Source organism: Salmo salar, chromosome 16 (genome assembly GCF_965601325.2).
Source record: "Salmo salar chromosome 16, fSalSal1, whole genome shotgun sequence".
Taxonomy (NCBI): Eukaryota; Metazoa; Chordata; class Actinopteri; order Salmoniformes; family Salmonidae; genus Salmo; species Salmo salar.
Window position 1 is genome coordinate 44,322,057 of NC_138306.1, and position 23,043 is coordinate 44,345,099.

At 41.0% G+C, this 23,043-nt stretch overlaps 1 protein-coding gene across 1 annotated transcript; it reads right to left on the reverse strand.

Annotated features, from left to right (window-relative positions):
- Positions 1-666: 666 nt before the first annotated feature.
- LOC106573901 (interleukin-6 receptor subunit beta) lies at positions 667-21,978 on the reverse strand. Its single transcript, XM_014149346.3, has 16 exons — positions 21,616-21,978; positions 20,194-20,317; positions 17,854-18,026; positions 17,350-17,427; positions 17,102-17,178; positions 16,966-16,993; positions 16,657-16,779; positions 16,300-16,379; positions 15,940-16,174; positions 15,640-15,804; positions 15,402-15,500; positions 15,131-15,292; positions 13,280-13,453; positions 12,959-13,028; positions 12,732-12,807; positions 667-11,907 (listed from the first exon to the last, which is right to left on the reverse strand). The coding sequence occupies exons 1-16, from the start codon at positions 21,677-21,679 to the stop codon at positions 11,605-11,607; spliced, it is 2,031 nt and encodes a 676-aa protein (XP_014004821.1). The 5' UTR covers positions 21,680-21,978; the 3' UTR covers positions 667-11,604.
- Between the last annotated feature and the right edge of the window lie 1,065 nt (positions 21,979-23,043).

The window sequence follows — 23,043 nt, forward strand, 5'->3', positions numbered from 1 at the left end:
AAAATCATATCAAACGTAAAGTGAATATTGGTAGTGATTTGGTGCAGTGGACAAGTGAACAAATGACTTAGTGAATTTGTTTGTTGTACTCAGTCAATTGAAATTGTACTTAGAGTTTTGAAACGAGCCATTTTGATGATCTGTTTAGATTTTTGTGCTTAGAGTTGTGAAATGTACCACATACTTGTGAAAATTGCACCAAACCCACTGGGCACAGACGTCATTTCAACATCTACTCCACGTTGTTTCAACGTAAATTTATTGAAATTATATGGAAAGAAATTGATTCAACTAGTGGGTGCCCAGTGGGAAATGATTGAAAAAACCTGTAATAATATCAGCCTATTGCAGCTTAAGCCTACTATCACTAATGACAATAGTGATGCATCAATAGGCTCTGATGTTTAACAAGTAGAAATCTAGTATGAAACCCAATTATGATTTTCATTAAGTGAATGCACCACCCATGGGCAGCAGCTGTAGGCCAAGTTGTTGAGGTAAAACAGTAGGCATCATATCATTTCTTGTTTCGATGTAGCCTAAGCCTCACTCCCACTTCTCAATCACCTCTCCTTCACCTTCCTTTCCCACCTTGACCGAGGATGAGTGGCTCTAAAACTATTTCTGCAGGCCCTACATTAAAAAAACAAAATACTTAGACAGAACCATAGGGAAGATTATTTAATGTGTTTCAACATTAATGATCATACATTTGTTCAAATAACTTGTCCTCACCAGTTGCTTAAGCCAGGTGGTTTTTGGGTTCCCCAACTCCATGCTGGCTCATTTTGTGATTGATGGTAGACACCGGACAGGCTCAGAAGGCCCACTCCTCGAAACAGATTGTCTTTCTATATCTATGAATGACATGGATCATTGTGATGCAATCATTAAGAAATCAGGCCTTGACAGAATATACATTTTACCAAGTGTATAGGCCTGTCCTCTGTGTTCAAACTCTGGTACTTTAGAAAGAAAATTGAATTAGGTATCATATGAACAGTCATTGCAAATATTCTGTGAAATTGTTTAGTCTTTGTATTCATGTATTCTGACTCTGTCTAAAATATCTATACATGATGGATGTTACGCAGAGTGGAACCCAAGAGCAGACTCAGATGAGGAGACTGGGAGGAAGTAACCAAGGTATTAATTGAAACACGGGGGAGATGGAGTACAGGTCAGGGGAAGCTCGGGCGGGTTGCTGGAAACCAGGTGCGGAGGCTGAAGCGAGAGGGGTTGAAACAGGGTAAGCAGGTCCGGAGGGGAATCCAAGGGAGTAGTAGAGTGGGGAATCCAGGACAGAGTAGTAGGATGATGAGACATGGGACTGGAGACAGGGACCAGAGTCAGAGTGGAGAACTGTAGCGGAGAGGAAAATAGCGTCAGGCAAGGAAAACGGGCACAACAGGATCAGAATAGTAACAAATGGCTAGAAGCGTAGACTGACTGAGCAGCGATTACAATCTGGCAGCGTGGAAGTGGCAGGGCTGAGTATTTGTAGAGGTCTTGATTATGGAACAGGTTGCAGCTGGTGGGGGGATCTGCTCTAACTCCAGCACACCTGTCTCTGCCCACACAATCACACACACACAGAGAGAGAGAGGGAGGGGGAGAGCGTACTGGGGGAGTGGCAGCAGGTCAAGGAGACACAGGATGAGCAGTAGAGGGCGTTGCAGGAGCAGATGTGACAATGGTTACTTTCTTCTGACATGACTCTTTTCTTTGTCACATTTATATTCTAGTATGATACGGCAGTGCCTTTTCTCCCTCAGGAGGCTGAAACGATTTGGCAGGGCCCCTAAGATCCTTAGGAACTTTTACAGCTGCACCATCGAGAGCATCCTGACTTGTTGTATCACTGTCTGGTATGACAACTGCACTGCCTTCAACCGAAAAGCCCTACAGAGGGTGGTGGGGATGGGCTCACAGGGGGTGGGCTCACAGCCATCCAGCACGTACATGCTAGGGGGTGTCTGAGAAAGACCAGAAACATTTCCAAGACTCCAGCCCACTGAGACATGGATTGTTCTCCATGCTCCTGTCCGGCAGGCTGTACCAGTGCACCAAGGCTCAGACCAACAGACTCCCAAACGGCTTCTATCCCCTGGTCATAAGACTAAATGATTATTGATTAGACTTATTACTACCACTACACTGTTGTTCATTGACTATTGATTGCCATGACCATTAGTATCTATCTATTCATCCTGCTACTGGTCACTATTACTCCTGTTTACATGTATACAGTATATTACCATTAGTATCTATCTATTCATCCTGCTACAGGTCACTATTACTCATGTTTACATGTATACAGTATATTACCATTAGTATCTATCTATTCATCCTGCTACAGGTCACTATTACTCCTGTTTACATGTATACAGTATATTACCATTAGTATCTATCTATTCATCCTGCTACTGGTCACTATTACTCCTGTTTACATGTATACAGTATATTACCATTAGTATCTATCTATTCATCCTGCTACTGGTCACTATTACTCATGTTTACATGTATACAGTATATTACCATTAGTATCTATCTATTCATCCTGCTACTGGTCACTATTACTCATGTTTACATGTATACAGTATATTACCATTAGTATCTATCTATTCATCCTGCTACTGGTCACTATTACTCATGTTTACATGTATACAGTATATTACCATTAGTATCTATCTATTCATCCTGCTACTGGTCACTATTACTCCTGTTTACATGTATACAGTATATTACCATTAGTATCTATCTATTCATCCTGCTACTGGTCACTATTACTCATGTTTACATGTATACAGTATATTACCATTAGTATCTATCTATTCATCCTGCTACAGGTCACTATTACTCCTGTTTACATGTATATTTTACCATTAGTATATTACCATAAGTATTTATATATTCCTGTTACCAGTCACTTTTCAGCCCTGTTTACATGTATATCCATCCACATATTACTCTTACACTGACACTCTTGCACTCACCCTCACACTCACGTAGACACACTCACCCACACACTCACACTTACATAGACACTCACCCACACACTCATGTAGACACACTCACCCACACACACACTCACACTTACATAGACACTCACCCACACACTCACACTTACATAGACACTCACCCACACACTCACGTAGACACACTCACACTTACATAGACACTCACCCACACACTCACATAGACACACTCACACTTTCATAGACACACTCACCCACACACTCTCACTCACGTAGACACACTCACACTTACATAGACACACTCACCCACACACTCACACTCGCATAGACACACTCACCCACACACTTACATAGACACTCACCCACACACTCACACTCACAGAGACACTCACCCACACACTCACACTCACATAGACACACTCACATAGAGACACTCACCCACACACTCTCACTCACACTCTCACTCACATAGACACACTCACCCACACACTCTCACTCACATAGACACACTCACACTTACATAGACACACTCACCCACACACTCACACTCACATAGACACACTCACCCACACACTCGCACTCATAGACACACACACTCACCCACACACACTCACTCACATACACACACACACTCACCCACTCACTCACTCACACTCACCCACACACTCACTCACACTCACATAGACACACTCACCCTCACACTCACATAGACACTCACCCACACACTCACATAGACACACTCACATAGACACACTCACCCACACACTCACATAGACACACTCACCCACACACTCACATAGACACACTCACACTTACATAGACACACTCACCCGCACACTCGCACTCACATAGACACTTACATAGACACACTCACATAGACACACTCACCCACACACTCACATAGACACACTCACCCACACACTCACATAGACACACTCACCCACACACTCACATAGACACACTCACCCACACACTCACATAGACACATTCACCCACACACTCACATAAACACACTCACCCACACACTCACATAGACACACTCACCCACATACTCACATAGACACACTCACCCACACACTCGCACTTACATATAGACACTCACCCACACACTCGCACTCACATAGACACACTCACCCACACACTCGCACTCACAAAGACACACTCACCCACACACTCGCACTTACATAGACACACTCACCCACACACTCGCACTCACGTAGACACACTCACCCACACCTCACACTCACGTAGACACACTCACCCACACCTCACACTCACGTAGACACACTCACCCACACCTCACACTCACGTAGACACACTCACCCACACCTCACACTTACATAGACACACTCATGTAGACACACTCACCCACACACTCACACTCACGTAGACACACTCACCCAGACACTCACACTCACGTAGACACCCACCCACCACTTATGCTGCTGCTATGCTGTTTACTATTGTTATTATTATTAATGCTGTTACCAGTCACTTTCTCCTAATGCCTGCCTACATATTTACATCTACCTCAATACTCCAATATCCCTGTACACTGACCCTGAATATGGCTTCCTCTCTTTTTTCTCGTGGTTTTTATTTATTTGATTATTACCTATCCTATCCTTTTTTGTATTGACTGTTGGGTCGGGTGTGCAAGTTATGCATTTCACTACTGTACATGTGACAAAATATACTTGAACTTGATAGACACTGTCTGTATGTGGACAGATTACTATCAAACCTGAAAAAAGTGAATGAACAGAATATAATTACATTTTGTTCTCCACACAACTATGTCCATCTGTACACATCCAGACATCCACAATCAAAACCCAGTAACTATTTATTTCAAAATCATTTCTGATCTTGTTGTGGTTCAAGTTTGCAATTTGATAATACTATGGGTCCCTCTAGTGGCAATGAATATACCAGTAGTTCAAATACATTACGCGTTGTCATAATGTTAATGATTGTGATGCTTTTTGCCTTATCTTTTGTGAACATTATGGTTAGATTCAAATTTTCAAATTTATTTTTATATAGCCCTTCGTACATCAGCTGATATTCTCAAAGTGCTGTACAGAAACCCAGCCTAAAACCCCAAACAGCAAGCAAAGCATGTGAAAGAAGCACGGTGGCTAGGAAAAACTCCCTAGGAAAAACTCCCTAGAAAGGCCAAAAACCTAGGAAGAAACCTAGAGAGGAACCAGGCTATGAGGGGTGGCCAGTCCTCTTCTGGCTGTGCAGGGTGGATATTATAACAGAACATGGTCAAAATGTTAAAATGTTAAAATGTTCATAAATGACCAGCATGGTCAAATAATAATAATCATAGTAGTTGTCGAGGGTGCAACAAGCACGTCCGGTGAACAGGTCAGGGTTCCATAGCCGCAGGCAGAACAGTTGAAACTGGAGCAGCAGCACGGCCAGGTGGACTGGGGACAGCAAGGAGTCATCATACCAGGTAGTCCTGAGGCATGGTCCTAGGGCTCAGGTCCTCCGAGAGAAAGACAGAAAGAGAGAAAGAGAGAATTAGAGAGAGCATATTTAAATACACACAGGACACCGGATAAGACAAGAGAAATACTCCAGATGTAACAGACTGACCCTAGCCCCCCGACACATAAACTACTGCAGCATAAATACTGGAGGCTGAGACAGGAGGGATCAGAAGACACTGTGGCCCCATCCGATGATACCCCCGGACAGGGCCAAACAGGCAGGATATAACCCCACCCACTTTGCCAAAGCACAGCCCCCACACCACTAGAGGGATGTCTCCAACCACCAACTTACCGTCCTAAGACAAGGCCGAGTATAGCCCACAACGATCTCCGCCATGGCACAACCCAAGGGGGGGGGGGGGGGCGCCAACCCAGACAGGAAGACCACGTCAGTGACTCAACCCACTCAAGTGACGCACCCCTCCCATGGACGGCATGGAAGAACACCAGTAGGCCAGTGACTCAGCCTCTGTAAAAGGGTTAGAGGCAGAGAATCCCAGTGGAAAGAGGGGAACCGGCAAGGCAGAGACAGCAAGGGCGGTTCGTTGCTCCAGCCTTTCCGTTCACCTTCACACTCCTGGGCCAGACTATACTTAATCATAGGACCTACTGAAGAGATAAGTCTTCAGTAAAGACTTAAAGGTTGAGACTGAGTCTGCGTCTCTCACATTGGTAGGCAGACCATTCCATAAAAATGGAGCTCTATAGGAGAAAGCCCTACCTCCAGCCGTTTGCTTAGAAATTCTAGGGACAATTAGGAGGCCTGCGTCTTGTGACCGTAGCGTACGTGTAGGTATGTACGGCAGGACCAAATCGGAAAGATAGGTAGGAGCAAGCCCATGTAATGCTTTGTAGGTTAGCAGTAAAACCTTGAAATCAGCCCTTGCCTTAACAGGAAGCCAGTGTAGGGAGGCTAACACTGGAGTAATATGATCAAATTTTTTGGTTCTAGTCAGGATTCTAGCAGCCGTATTTAGCACTAACTGAAGTTTATTTAGTGCTTTATCCGGGTAGCCGGAAAGTAGAGCATTGCAGTAGTCCAGCCTAGAAGTAACAAAAGCATGGATTAATTTTTCTGCGTCATTTTTGGACAGAAAATTTCTGATTTTTGCAATGTTACGTAGATGGAAAAAAGCTGTCCTTGAAACAGTCTTGATATGTTCTTCAAAAGAGAGATCAGGGTCCAGAGTAACGCCGAGGTCCTTCACAGTTTTATTTGAGACGACTGTACAACCATCCAGATTAATTGTCAGATTCAACAGAAGATCTCTTTGTTTCTTGGGACCTAGAACAAGCATCTCTGTTTTGTCCGAGTTTAAAAGTAGAAAGTTTGCAGCCATCCACTTCTTTATGTCTGAAACACAGGCTTCTAGCGAGGGCAATTTTGGGGCTTCACCATGTTTCATTGAAATGTACAGCTGTGTGTCGTCTGCATAGCAGTGAAATTTAACATTATGTTTTCGAATGACATCCCCAAGAGGTAAAATATATAGTGAAAACAATAGTGGTCCTAAAACGGAACCTTGAGGAACACCGAAATTTACAATTGATTTGTCAGAGGACAAACCATTCACAGAGACAAACTGATATCTTTCCGACAGATAAGATCTAAACCAGGCCAGAACTTGTCCATGTAGACCAATTTGGGTTTCCAATCTCTCCAAAAGAATGTGGTGATCGATGGTATCAAAAGCGGCACTAAGATCTAGGAGCACGAGGACAGATGCAGAGCCTCGGTCTGACGTCATTAAAAGGTCATTTACCACCTTCACAAGTGCAGTCTCAGTGCTATGATGGGGTCTAAAACCAGACTGAAGCGTTTCGTATACATTGTTTGTCTTCAGGAAGGCAGTCAGTTGCTGTGCAACAGCTTTTTCTAAAATTTTGGAGAGGAATGGAAGATTCGATATAGGCCGATAGTTTTTTATAATTTCTGGATCAAGATTCGGCTTTTTCAAGAGAGGCTTTATTACTGCCACTTTTAGTGAGCTTGGTACACATCCGGTGGATAGAGAGCCGTTTATTATGTTCAACATAGGAGGGCCAAGCACAGGAAGCAGCTCTTTCAGTAGTTTAGTTGGAATAGGGTCCAGTATGCAGCTTGAGGGTTTGGAGGCCATGATTATTTTCATCATTGCGTCAAGAGATATAGTACTAAAACACTTTAGTATCTCCCTTGATCCTAGGTCCTGGCAGAGTTGTGCAGACTCAGGACAATGGAGCTTTGGAGGAATACCCAGATTTAAAGAGGAGTCTGTAATTTGCTTTCTAATGATCATGATCTTTTCCTCAAAGAAGTTCATAAATTTATTACTGCTGAAGTGAAAGCCATCCTCCATTTGCGAAGGCTGCTTTTTAGTTAGCTTTGCGACAGTATCAAAAAGAAATTTCGGATTGTTCTTATTTTCCTCAATTAAGTTGGAAAAATAGGATGATCGAGCAGCAGTAAGGGCTCTTCGATACTGCACGGTACTGTCTTTCCAAGCTAGTCGGAAGACTTCCAGTTTGGTGTGGCGCCATTTCCGTTCCAATTTTCTGGAAGCTTGCTTCAGAGCTCGTGTATTTTCTGTATACCAGGGAGCTAGTTTCTTATGACAGATGTTTTTAGTTTTTAGGGGTGCAACTGCATCTAGGGTATTGCGCAAGGTTAAATTGAGTTCCTCGGTTAGGTGGTTAACTGATTTTTGTCCTCTGACGTCCTTGGGTAGGCAGAGGCAGTCTGGAAGGGCATCAAGGAATCTTTGGGTTGTCTGAGAATTTATAGCACGACTTTTAATGCTCCTTGGTTGGGGTCTGAGCAGATTATTTGTTGCAATTGCAAACGTAATAAAATGGTGGTCCGATAGTCCAGGATTATGAGGAAAAACATTTAGATCCACAACATTTATTCCATGGGACAAAACTAGGTCCAGAGTATGACTGTGGCAGTGAGTAGGTCCAGAGACATGTTGGACAAAACCCACTGAGTCGATGATGGCTCCGAAAGCCTTTTGGAGTGGGTCTGTGGACTTTTCCATGTGAATGTTAAAGTCACCAAAAATTAGAATATTATCTGCTATGACTACAAGATCCGATAGGAATTCAGGGAACTCAGTGAGGAACACTGCATATGGCCCAGGAGGCCTATAAACAGTAGCTATAAAAAGTGAGTGAGTAGGCTGCATAGATTTCATGACTAGAAGCTCAAAAGACGAAAACGTCATTGTTGTTTTTTTTTTTGTAAATTGAAATTTGCTATCGTAAATGTTAGCAACACCTCCGCCTTTGCCGGATGCACGGGGGGTATGGTCACTAATGTAACCTGGGGGTGAGGCCTCATTTAACACAGTAAATTCATCAGGCTTAAGCCATGTTTCAGTCAGGCCAATCACATCAAGATTATTATCAGTGATTAGTTCATTGACTATAACTGCCTTGGAAGTGAGGGATCTAACATTAAGTAACCCAATTTTGAGATGTGAGGTATCACAATCTCTTTCAATAATGGCAGGAATGGAGGAGGTCTTTATACTAGTGAGATTGCTAAAGCGAACACCGCCATTTTTAATTTTGCCCAACCTAGATCGAGGCACAGACACGGTCTCAATGGGGAAAGCTGAGCTGACTACACTGACTGTGCTAGTGGCAGACTCCACTAAGCTGGCAGGCTGGCTAACAGCCTGCTGCCTGGCCTGCACCCTATTTCATTGTGGAGCTAGAGGAGTTAGAGCCCTGTCTATGTTCGTAGATAAGATGAGAGCACCCCTCCAGCTAGGATGGAGTCCGTCACTCCTCAACAGGCCAGGCTTGGTCCTGTTTGTGGGTGAGTCCCAGAAAGAGGGCCAATTATCTACAAATTCTATCTTTTGGGAGGGGCAGAAAACAGTTTTCAACCAGCGATTGAGTTGTGAGACTCTGCTGTAGAGCTCATCACTCCCCCTAACTGGGAGGGGGCCAGAGACAATTAATCGATGCCGACATCTTTCTAGCTGATTTACACGCTGAAGCTATGTTGCGCTTGGTGACCTCTGACTGTTTCATCCTAACATCGTTGGTGCCGACGTGGATAACAATATCTCTATACTCTCTACACTCGCCAGTTTTAGCTTTAGCCAGCACCGTCTTTAGATTAGCCTTAACGTCGGTAGCCCTGCCCCCTGGTAAACAGTGTGATCGCTGGATGATTAGTTTTAAGTCTAATACTGCGGGTAATGGAGTCGCCAATGACTAGGGTTTTCAATTTGTCAGAGCTAATGGTGGGAGCCGTCGGCGTCTCAGACCCCACAACGGGAGGAGTAGAGACCAGAGAAGTCTCGGCCTCCGACTCCGACTCGCTTAATGGGGAGAACCGGTTGAAAGTTTCTGTCGGCTGAATAAGCGACACCGGTTGAGCATTCCTACAGCGTTTCCCTCCAGAAGCCATGAGAAAGATGTCCGGCTGCGGGGACCGTGCGAGGGGGTTTATACTAACGTTACTATCTGTACTTACTGGTGGCACAGACGCTGTTTCATCCTTTCCTACACTGAAATTACCCTTGCCTAACGATCGCGTCTGAAGCTGGGCTTGCAGCACAGCTATCCTTGCCGTAAGGCGATCGTTCTCCTGTATATTATAAGTACAACGACTGCAATTAGAAGGCATCATGTTAATGTTACTTAGCTTCGGCTGTTTGAAGTCCTGACGAACCATGTCCAGATAAAACCTCCGGGGTGAAAAAGTTGAATGAAAAAAGTTGAGTGAGGGAAAAAGTAAAAATATACGGTAATGAAAAAGTAAAAAACCGTCAGGTATCAAAGTAAGATCGGCAACAAAAACGCACAGCAGCGTAAACAAGTCTGCAAGTTGTGACCGGAAACAGGAAAATTCCATTGTGATTCAATGTACCATGTTTGTGGTTCACAATAGTAACCCAAATCTGACCAGAATCTATCCCACAATAGATAGTGTCTGTATAAATATAATCTTGATCTGATGTGTGGTCAAATACCGAGGTCTACGAGATTAAATATGCTATTAACACCTATTCATTCTGAGACACATGCCATTCTCTGAATTCAGAATTTACGCCTTAAAGAAAAGACAAATATTTTTTATGAAGGTGAACACATCATCAGAAACATTTTATTTTCCATTTTCTAAGTAGGTCGAGATGAAACACTAACAACCATAAAAAACATGAATTAGTCAGCAATATTGTCACCCTGGTAACGTACATACATAGGTTGATTTTAGGCCAGTGTTCTGTGTCTCACCACTTCCTGTCTAGCCGACTGAGTAAAGGTTCTTACAAGGGAAGTTCACACTTCAGTTTCACTTGTTGTCTACTACCCCTGTATGGTTTTTACTTACTCACTTAGGCCTTTAAATATAACATTTATAATGATAAAAGTCATTATTATTCAGTACTATTCCAAGGCATTTCTACATTGTAGAAGACAACACAAATCAACACAGTCCTTATTGCTAACAAGGTACATCTATAACATAAAATAATATACAAAAATTACTTTTTCAAGGCGCTCACATCAATGCAAACTATTTATATCTACAGTAATAATCTGTTAATGAATTAGCCTGGTCATTTGAACAGGCAAAGTGCTAAACGGCCCAACCAGGCCACCGTCACAGGCCCTAGCAGTATTGGTAACACTTTACTTAAAGTCTGCAGATATAATGCTTTATAAGTTATTATGAACATGTATGAACCTTTATAATGTGTTATTATAAACCTGGTCGTTCGAGCCCTGAATGCTGATTGGCTGAAAACCACGGGTATGACACAAAAGTACTTGTTTACTGTTCTAATTATCTTAGTAACCAGTTTATAATAGCAATAAGGCACCTCAGGGGTTTGTGGTATATGGCCAATGTACCATGGCTAAGGGTGCTGCGTTATGCCTAAGAACAGCTCTTAGCCATGGTATTGGCCATATACCACATCCCCTCGGGCCTTATTACTTAATTATATTATGTCATGTTTCTCAACTGACTCAAAATGGCTGTTATTTACTCAGGATCAATTGGAAACTACAATACACCATGTTAAGGGGGTCTTACATGATTAAGTTATGACAAGTCTTATAATGCATCATAATGCATTTTAATTACAGTCTTTAAGTAAGTGCTACCGCAGTGATGTCTACAGTGGCGTCCCGACATCCTCGGTGGAGTCTGCCTTCATATCAAAGACCAGACCGTTCCTATACATCAGCATGGTGACCTCACAGTCAATCTCTCCTTGGCTTGGATCGGCGGTATCTAGACTTAACACCTGGCCCTTAAAATCAGAGGTCAGTAGGTCACTGACTCCATCTGGTGTGCTGGAGTCTCCAAGGCTCTTCTCGTTCACGTCTTCACACACCTCCAGGAGAGTGGCTTCCTCAGGGCTCCTCTTGTCATGTAGCTGCAGCTCATGCACCTCTTCCTTAATCTCATACATGTCCTGTTGAGACCAAGTGATTCCAATTCAAGACCAAACCTGACTTGAGATGCCCCAAGCTCACCAGAACTCTGGCTGCACAGGTTCGAAGGGACTTGAACAGTCAGGCAAATGTCTCAATGATAACAGTATCAATACATGACTTGGACAAAGGTTGAAGTTAGTTATGCTTTACAAGTATAACGCACCAGTTAGGCATTATTTACATTTACATTTAAGTCATTTAGCAGACGCTCTTATCCAGAGCGACTTACAAATTGGTGCATTCACCTTATGATACCCAGTGGAACAACCACTTTACAATAGTACATCTATATCTTTATTTAAACTGTTACGTAAGAAAGTTTACCTCATTCACATTAGTTTCTAAACCAGCTGTTAAATACATTTTGGGGTGCAATATTGTTTGTTGAATGCATGGGAAGTTTGTGGCGACTGAGTGCAGAAAGGCAGTTTCTCCTCAGATTGTGCTTTGCTTGCTCAGCAGGTGCTTTCCTCCCACCAATTCACATAGACATAAGCACCTCTTTGGCCGTAATCACTAACCCTACCTTGTATGGTGACAGTCTGACAGGGCTCAAGTCATTGCACTACTTTTTGCATCAATCGTGGCTATAGCATTACTCTATAATTTTAGATTTTATGTAAAAGAACAAAGCATGTCATGTGATGTGTCTACTTTCAATTCTGTTTTGTATCAATAATGTGATGCATGTATTCTGACACTAACACAGTCCAAACTTTTTTATATTTATGGAAAATGTGGAGTTCTGTACAGAAAAGTCAGAATACAATCCTAAATATGTAAATTGTTAATTGGATCTTACCTGAGTACTCGCTCGATAATTCTTGGACTCTGCGACCATAGGACGTGGTATTGGTGGGAAGATCTTGCTTTTATGTCTGAGAGTTAGAATAAAGGTAAAGATGCTGTTTAGTATGATGTGTGACATTTTGTTGATGTTTTTATAAAATGAACAATATTCATCCCGGATAGACCAGGTTTTCTTGCTAGTCCTGAAGAAGTGTTATAAAAATATATATATCAGCTCACCTCTTGATGATAAATAAGCATATTGTTATTAATATTGCAATTAAAACAATTATGCCAGCTGTCATCCAACCTTATTGGAGAAGATAAAGAAGATAATTATATTATTTTCTGTTGGTGAGTTGTTAGTGTTAAGCATCTTGAGTCTGTATGAACACATAATCCAGGCAGCATCCACATGTCAATCATTTGAATAGTAAAAATCGCGACTGAAAAAAAATAACAATCATAACATGAATGTATGTACTCTCAATTTCAAAATAGTTTGAACGTTTTGATTGTTCTCTGGTCTATTATAGTCTGTGCCATAAAAATCATTCCTACCTTCCCGATTCATATCAGTAATGGACTTGTGTTGAGACTTTGTCAAGATATGGATAGATATATTTCGTCCTGAGCCTGCAGCTGTTACTCCAGCAAGATAGATATTGTATTCGCACTCAGGTGTCAGGTTTTGAATAAGGTACTCTGTTTTTGATGTTGAAATGTTGTGACACTCTGATAAGAGACAGAAATGTGATATTAATATTTATATGTCAAAGTTTGGACAAACCTACTCATTCAAGGGTTTTTCTTTATTTTTTACTATTTTCTACATTGTAGAATAATAGTGACGACATCAACTATGAAATAACACATGGAATCATGTAGTAAGCAAAAAAGTGTTAAACAAATATATTTTATATTTGAGATTATTCAAAGGAGCCACCCTTTGCCTTGATGACAGCTTTGCACACTCTTGGCATTCTCTCAACCAGCTTCATGAGGTAGTCACCTGGAATGCATTTCAATTAACAGGTGTGCCTTGTTAAAAGTTAATTTGTGGAATTTCTTTCCTTCTTAATGCGTTTGAGCCAATCAGTTGTGTTGTGACAAGGTAGGTGTGGTATACAGAAGATAGCCCTATTTGGTAAAATACCAAGTCCATATTATGGCAAGAACAGGTCAAATAAGCAAAGAGAAATGACAATCAATCATTATTTTAAGACATGAAGGTGAGTCAATTAGGAAAATGGCAAGAACTTTGAACGTTTCTTCAAGTGCAGTCACAAAAACCATCAAGCGCTATGATGAAACTGGCTCTCATGAGGACTGCCACAGGAATGGAAGACCCAAGAGTTACCTCTGCTGCAGATAACTCTAATGATTGCAGCCCAAATAAATGCTTCACAGAGTTCAAGTAGCAGACACATCCCAACATCAACTGTTCAGAGGAGACTGCGTGAATTAGGCCTTCATGGTTGAATTGTTGCAAAGAAACCACTTTTAAAGGACACCAATAAGAAGAAGAGACTTGCTTGGGCCAAGGAACACGAGCCATGGACATTAGACCGGTGGAAATCTGTCCTTTGGTCTGATGAGTCCAAATTTTAGAGTTTTGCTTCCAACCGCCGTGTCTTTGTGAGACGCAGAGTAGGTGAACAGATGATCTCCGCATGTGTGGTTCCCACCGTGAAGCATAGAGGAGGAGGTGTGATGGTGTGGGGGTGCTTTGCTGGTGACACTGTCAGTGATGTATTTAGAATTCAAGGCACACTTAACCAGCATGGCTACCACAGCAGTCTGCAGCAATATGCCATCCCATCTGATTTGCACTTAGTCCCACTATCATTTATTTTTCAACAGGACAATGACCCAATACACCTCCAGGCTGTGTAAGAGCTGTTTGACAAAGAAGGAGAGTGAGGGAGTGCTGCATCAGATGACCTGGCCTCCACAATCACCAAACCTCAACCCAATTGAGATGGTTTGGAATGAGTTGGACCGCAGAGTGAAGGAAAAGTAGCCAACAAGTGCTCAGCATATGTGGGAACTCCTTCAAGACCATTGGAAAAGCATTCCAGGCGAAGCTGGTTGAGAGAATGCCAAGAGTGTGCAAAACTGTCATCAAGACACAGGGTGGCTAATTTGACTAATCTAAAATACAACATATTTTGATTTGTTTAAAACTTTTTTGTTTACTACATGATTCCATGTGTGTGTTATTTCATAGTTTGGAAGTCTTCACTATTATTCTACAATGTAGAAAATAGTAAAAAATAAAGAGAACCTTGAATGAGTAGATGTGTCCAAACTTTTGACTGGTGCTGTAAACAGTATTTTAATTAATTAATTGCACAATTACACATGTTCACCACAGAGAATTTACTCATCTAGTTAGGAGAATAACTTTACTTTTTATTTCAATGTGGGTCCCATCATTTTGGCTTCTTGTGTAGCAGACTTCATAGTGTGTAAGGAAGCCTTGCTGGTCTTGCACAGGAATAGGTTTCCAATGCAGCATTGCAGAGTTGGTTGTTACATTAACAGTGAAATTCTCAGGTGCCTTACTAGCTGCTGAAAAAATATATTCCTGTTAAATACTGTATACAGTATTTTGTAGTAAAGAACTACATCATCTAGCATTGCTGTGACAGTCAGATTTTTTTATATGAGCTTTGCTTACCACCCTCTTTTTTATACATGAGTCGCATTTCTGTTGTTTGTGGCTTTCCATCAGTTTGTTTGTGAACGAGGTAAAAGTAACGTACATAGTCGTCCATCTCTAAAAATCAAAACCAGACATTATCTTCAGTTCAAGAGATATACTGTACCAACTGTATATCTTGGTATATCACGGTAAGCCGAACACAGACATTTCTTATTCTTAAAAAATATATACTTTTCGTGAAGTTCCCCCTTACTTTGTCTGATAGATTTGAGTGTTTCCTCCACTGTTCCATTCATCACTTTTGATATATTCACTTTGGCTGGTTGTGTTTCTCCGTCTGTTAGCTTGTACCATTCCAGGCAGGAATTTTTAAGGCGAGGGGTATACTTGCGTGGGATGAGTTTGTCATCAGGCCAAGCTAATTGGAAATGAAATAACAAAATGTTGATTTAAGGAATGAACATCACTGTGTAGAAGTAAATGAAGCAAAAGCACAAACACACAAACGCGCACACAAAAGAGCGCACACACACAAACGCACACACATACTTACACTTCCTGGGATATGTAAGATTTTTTGCTGGGATAAGGATATGTGTCTGCGATGATTTTCCCACCTTATTAAAGGCAAAAATGTAACCACTGACAGCAGAGTAAGTCACATAAACACTGAACTCAGTGGTAGTGGTAGTGATATTGGTGTGGTTCTTTCGCTTTAGTTGGCAAGGCCAAATATGGAGAGAGAGGTTGTAATACACCTGTCCCACAGAGACTGGATAAGGTGGTGTCTGGAAGACACAGGGGTACAAATTAAGTTATGCAACTGTTTAAAACACAATTTGAGCCTAATTGTAATCAGCAGATTCTAGAATGTTGATTAATTTTCAACGCTGTGTAACATTCTGTAACTTACACCCCAAGTTAGCTTGAGTAGTCGGGTACCGTTGTTAAAATCCTCCACTGTCCACTTAACCTCTGTGGGATTTTTGATTTCTGCAACAAAATTACAGTTACAACCAGAAATGGTAAGCCAGGAACGTGTCTCTATCTTGGGGCAGAGTCAGTCAATTCAAAATTCAGACAATATAGAAGATTAAAATGAAATTCATGAATTGAAGAACTGGACATTATTTCCAATCATCATCTACTGCAGTAGGCCTATATATGTAAGAACAGAATTGACTGATTTCAAATAGTATTGCTCTTAAACCTGATGAGTTGGACTGTAGGCGGCTGCAAAGAGTGTTACATTAAAATATCCATTGCTCACCAGTGGGAACGTCCAAGATTGGAGTCCAGTCGCTCCACAGGGGACGTTTGACATGCTTGGACTTTTGTCTGACCTGCAGTTGGTACATGTATTGGTTCTGGAGATTCTCCAGAGTGACCATGGCTGTACAGACAAACACAGGTTTACAGTCTCACTCTAGTGATAGTTTTGCACTGTTCGAACACTGAATTTTATTCAGACCCAAATGAACATTATAATGAGGCGTTGTCGCTCTACTGTGTTTGGGATATGCCAGAAAGGGCTGCTTATTTCTCAAAAGAGCTTAAAGTGAAACTGAAAATAGCTCACCTTGTTTGACTTCTGTTTCAGTTGTGTTCTAGACCAACAGAGAAAATGTTAAATTAATTAAGGCAAAATACTAATCATCAGAAAATAAGAAAACAATGAATGGAAGCATTGTTGCAAGGAAAAGAAGAGATCTCACCCATATCCCTGAGGTTTTCTCTAATCTTCTGAACTTGACCTCTAATACAACATCTTCCGGCATGTGATTTTTCACTTCTATGACAAAAGTGTCCTTTCAGAATTGTTTGCATTTTTTTACGACTACATTTTTATTTGACTTCTAGCCTCTTCTCTGGTGTTACTTGAAATGTAACACATCATACCATCTGATCTCTTATAAACTCTTGAATCTTGGAAAATGTTCACTTTGAGCACGGCCTTTATTACCTTCCTTGTTAACCCAGCTGAGGGTAAGATTACTTGAGGATCTTGACATAGATGTAGTTTGGGGCGCTTCATACTTAACTGCAGGGAAATAACAAAACGTTATACCTTAACAAGGATTACAATATGACTCTTGGGATTAAAATCATACCATGGTTATTCATGTGAAGTCCTTTGTGGATTCTTAATAATAATAATACTTTTTATTTGGCAGATGCCTTTCAGGACACTCAATGACATTTTACATTAAAAGTAGGCCTACATAGAATCTAGTGCAGTACATCAAATCATAAAATCAAGTGCATCAGTCAGTAGTGCAATTAAAAGGACCAGATGAAACAGGACAGATCACATAGGGCTACTGGAAAGACATTGGGGGTAGGAAAGTCAACCAGGCACCAAAGGCTATCTGGAAGACGTGTTTTGACTGTGTCTGCATTTTGTATTACTTAGCCTGTATTTTACATAGAAAAAAAGAATCTTGTGAATAAAAAAAGTTTTTTTTACCACTTTCATTAAGTCGAACAGAGGTATTGAGTGACTTGCAGCTCTGGTTGCCCATATAAGCAACCACCCATAGATCCACGGGCACTTTTTCGAGCACTTTATCATCATTCACAAAGATATAGCTCTGCTGATTTTTGCCCAATGATTTTTTTTTTTCTGCAGAATTGGAGCGCCTGTAAACATTAAGGATGACAGCAACATTTGGTACACACACACTAAACAGATATATCAAATGTATTAATAAAGCCCTTTTTACATCAGCCGATTTCACAAAGTGCTATACAGAAACCCAGCCTAAAACCCCAAACAGCAAGCAATGCAGGTGTAGAGGCACGGTAGCTAGGAAAAACTCCCTAGAAAGGCCAGAACCTAGGAAGAAACCTAGAGAGGAACCAGGCTCTGAGGGGTGGCCAGTCCTCTTCTGGCTGTGCTGGGTGGAGATTATAACAGTACATGGCCAAGATGTTCAAACGTTCATAGATGACCAGCAGAGTCAAATAATAATATATGCATTTCAGAAACAGAAAAGGATTAAAAGTTTATTGATTGGGGATATACTACAGTTTATTGTGCCTTGTGCTTGAGGATTAACTGTCTTCAAACTGTCAGCCTTGCTTTATCTACCAGTCCACATAACGTGCACACACACTCACATTTCACAACACTTGTTGTCATAGTTACTTAATGCTAAGTCAGAGGTCTCTGACATACAGTGCATTCGGGAAGTATTCAGACCCCTAGACTTTTTCCACATGTTGTTAAGCTACAGCCTTATTCTAAAATTGATTAAATTGTTATTTTTCATCAATCTACGCACAACACCCCATAATGACAAAGCAAAAACAGGTTTTTAGAAATGTATAAATATAAAACGAATATCACAGTACTTTGTTGGAGCACCTTTTGGCAGCGATTACAGCATCAACTCTTCTTGGGTATGATGCTACAAGCTTGACACACCTGTATTTAGGGAGTTTCTCCCATTCTTCACTGCAGATACTCTCAAGCCCTGTCAGGTTGGATGGAGAGTGTCGCTTCACAGCTATGTTCAGGTATCTCCAGAGATGTTTAAGTCCAGGCTCTGGCTGGGCCACTCAAGGACATTCAGAGACTTGTCCCAAAGCCACTCCTACGTTGTCTTAGCTGTATGCTTAGGGTCGTTGTCCTGTTGGAAGGTGAACCTTCACCCCAGTCTGAGGTCCTGAGCAGGTTTTCATCAAGGATCTCTCTGTACTTTGCTCCATTGATCTTTTCCTCAATCCTAACTAGTCTCCCAGTCCCTGCCGCTGAAAAACATCCCCACAGCATGATGCTGCCACCACCATGCGTCACCTCCAGATGTGATGCTTGGCATACAGGCCAAATAGTTCAATCTTGGTTTCATCACACCAGAAAATCTTGTTTCTCATGGTCTGAGAGTCCTTTAGGTGCCTTTTGGCAAACTCCAAGTGAGCAGTCATGTGCCTTTTACTGAGAAGTGGCTTCCGTCTGGCCACTCTACCATAAAGGCCTGTTTGGTAGAGTGCTGCAGAGTTGTCCTTCTGGAAGGTTTTCTCATCTCCACAGAGGAACTCTGGAGCTCTGTCCGATTGACCATCGGGTTCTTGGTCAACTCCCTGACTAAGACCCTTCTCCCCAATTGTTCAGTTTGGCTGGGCGGCCAGCTCTAGGAAGAGTCTTGGTGGTTCCAACTTTCTTCCATTTAAGAATGATAGAGGCCACTATTCTTCGGGACCTTCAATGCTGCAGACATTTTTTGTTACCCTTCCCCAGACCTGTGCCTCGACAAAATCCTGTATGGAGAATTCCTTTGACCTCATGGCTTGGTTTTTGCTCTGACATGCACTATCAACTGTGGGACCTTTTATATAGACAGGTGTGTGCCTTTCCAAATCATGTCTAATCAATTGAATTCACCATAGGTGGACTCCAAGTTGTAGAGACATCTCAAGGATGATCAATGAAAACAGGATGCACCTGAGCTCAATTTCGAGTCTCATAGCAAAGGGTCTGAATACTTATGTAAATAAGGTATTTCTGTTTTTTATTTTTTGTAAATTTGCTAACATAAATTTTTTTTAAAAATAAATTCACTTTGTCATTATAGGGTGTTGTGTGTAGATTGGTGAGGACAAAAATGATTTAATACATTTTAGAATAAGGCTGTAACGTAACAAAATGTGGAAAAAGTCAAGGGGTCTGAATACTTTCCGAATGCACTGAAATAGCAAAGTGGATCCTGCCAGGTTCATGGAGGCATACTAATAACACTCTGAGTTTGAGGTCTCTGTCTGTGTAACATATGGAAAGTGCACAAACATGCATAGCTAGTTAACTTACTTGTAAAAAAGCTCATAGGTGGCATTTTGCATAGACCCAGACTTCATCCATTCACATGTATAGGTGGTAGCTTTTTCAGTTTTCTTGTAGCATTGAGGACTAGAAAGATATTTACTAGTTGTCCCTTTATTAAGAAATGTAAAAAGAGTGTTTAAATGAAGAGAAAAATTATATGAGTTGCTGTCCTTTTCAGTAGTATGTATTCAACTTATTTGCTCTCACCAGAGAGGGTCGAGTTAAACTGAATATCCCTTCCGTAATTATTGGGACAGTGAAGCATGTTTTGTTATTTTTGGGTCTGTATTTCAGCACTTTATATTTGAAATTATACAATGACTGAGGTTAAAGTGCAGATTGTCAGCTTTAATTTGAGGGTATTTTGATTGATATCGTGTGAACCATTTAGAAATTACATCACTTTTTGGACATAGACCCCCAATAGAAATTAATGGTAAATAATGTTTCATTTTGGAGTCACATTTTATTGTAAATAAGAATAGAATATATTTCTAAACACTTCTACACTTCTACCATGATTACAGATAGTCCTGAATGAATCGTGAATAATGATGAGTGAGAACGTTAAACGCACAAATATCATACCCCCAAAATGCTAACCTCCCGTTATTGAAATGGTGAGATATGATATTTGTGCGTCTGTAATTTTCTCACTCCTCATTATTTATGATTCATTCAGGACTATCATTAATCATGGTAAAATCCACATGAATGTAGAAGTGTTTAGAAACATATTCTATTCTTATTTACAATAAAAGTGACTCCAAAATGACACAGTACTTTATTTACCATTCATTTCTATTGGGCACATAATTATCTGAAACACAACCAAACAAACAGCAAATGCATCCAACAGGTTTGTAGAGTATGTCCAAAAAGTTCTATAATTTCTTAATGGTTCACATGATATGGATGAAAATACCCTCAAATTAAAGCTGACAGTCTGCACTTTAACCTCAGTCATTGTTCGATTTCAAATCCAAACTTTTGAAGACCCAAAAGATGAAAAAATGCTTCACTGTCCCAATAATTATGGAGGGCACTGTATATTATGAATATAATATGCTATTAATTATTATATCATATTAGATGTTACTTTGCATAAGCATCCCCAAATGAGTATTTCAAATATTAGATAGTTACAATTATATTTCTATCAGTGTGAAATAAATTCTACACATATTTCATCTGTAGTTCTGTACAGATCATTTACAGTAGCAGCGCTGTCACAAGCTAACCAAAAGCTTCCGCATTGTCCCACCTTGATCACAGTAAATGCGTCTTAGCGTTCTCTTATGGTTTTGGCAGTATGACAAGGGTATCACTACAGAGATAAGCTGAACAGAACTGATGCTGAGCCAAGAGCCATTGAAAGCCGCTGAGTAGAGAGAAATATAATCGTACCTTGAGCTATTACCATAGCAAGAACCAGAAACCCTGGCAGGAACCAGTGTTCCTTTGCCTCCATCACCTCAACAACCCCTTGAGGGAGTTAGTGTGTAAAGTGTCCAAACAGGTGGTTATCCAGGGTTGATCCGTCTGCGTATAGCCAAGGAGACTTGGGTTTGCTGGACTGTTAACACTGTTCCATGCAGACGTCCTCAAACCTGTTTCAGTTACTTTTCTTGTAAATGTAACTGTGGGGAGAGAAATGTCAGCATACTCTCGTTCTTTCTCAGGTTAAAAGGCAGAGCAAGCGGCCTCTCAACCACAAACCACAATGTTGGGGGAGGGGACTGTTCTGACTGTTGGGGGGTTAAGGTGCCACATTGGCGTATCGTTACGTAGAGGATGTTGGCCACTGCGATTGCCTGGGGTGACCGAAAATAACATGCCTTCCCACACAGAAGCATCATCTATTTTCACACTGCTCCTGAAACAACCAGCTCAGGCTTTGATGAACACTTTCATATCGAAAGCATCACTCAGAGGTTTAGAAGCATTTCTTTACAATGGTTTGCTCAACCAATCTGAATGAAGCCACTTTGGGAGGTCTTTCTGGGAATCAGCTGAAGGTGAGGTCAATTTTGAGGCTAAAGATTGAAACTTATCCTCTCTTACATCCTCAAATTGGATTCCCATTTTCAGTTTCCCTGAAATAAATACATTTCTTTACCATTGCCTTATTCACGTCATACCTCAAAAATGTACCTATTCCACCTGATATTAAATGTGTGTTATATTTCCATATGTAAATTTCCCTTAAAGAGGAACTCCACTCAAGGTCTATCGTCAGCTATGGTGCTCTTCACCAGAAGTATTACTTATTACTTATTTTGTGCATTTTATTTTCTGTACAATGCTTTAGCCAACACAATAAAAAATGGCAATTCACACAAATGTAAGATGTTACAGAGTTTCATTCCCATCCTTCTACTTATTCAGAGCCAGCGGGGTTGATTCTTGAATGGATCTAAAGTCAGTGTAATGTGATTGTTGGATGTTGCTGTGTCTTTGATACACTGTGGTCCTCTAAACTTTCAGAACCATGACTTGTAAATGTGTTAAAGTGCATTATGTTTGTATGTTATTTCAAGTTGTCTATATTGACATCAACTACATTTCAAGTCATGACGTTATTTCAACTAGAGTTCAACCTGTCTGACATTACGTTATTTCAGCCTGTTAGTAATGACATTTATTAAAGTTTGTGAAATATGCTGAATTTATTAATGTAAAAGTTCTTTAAAACTTCTTAGGGATTGGTGTCCCGTCAACAGGACAGTTGTAAATCATGCAGCGCCTTGTGTCACGATCACAGATTATAGAGAAACAACAAATGTCGGTACATATAAGTGTCTTATATCGGCTGAAAGCTTAAATTCTTGTTAA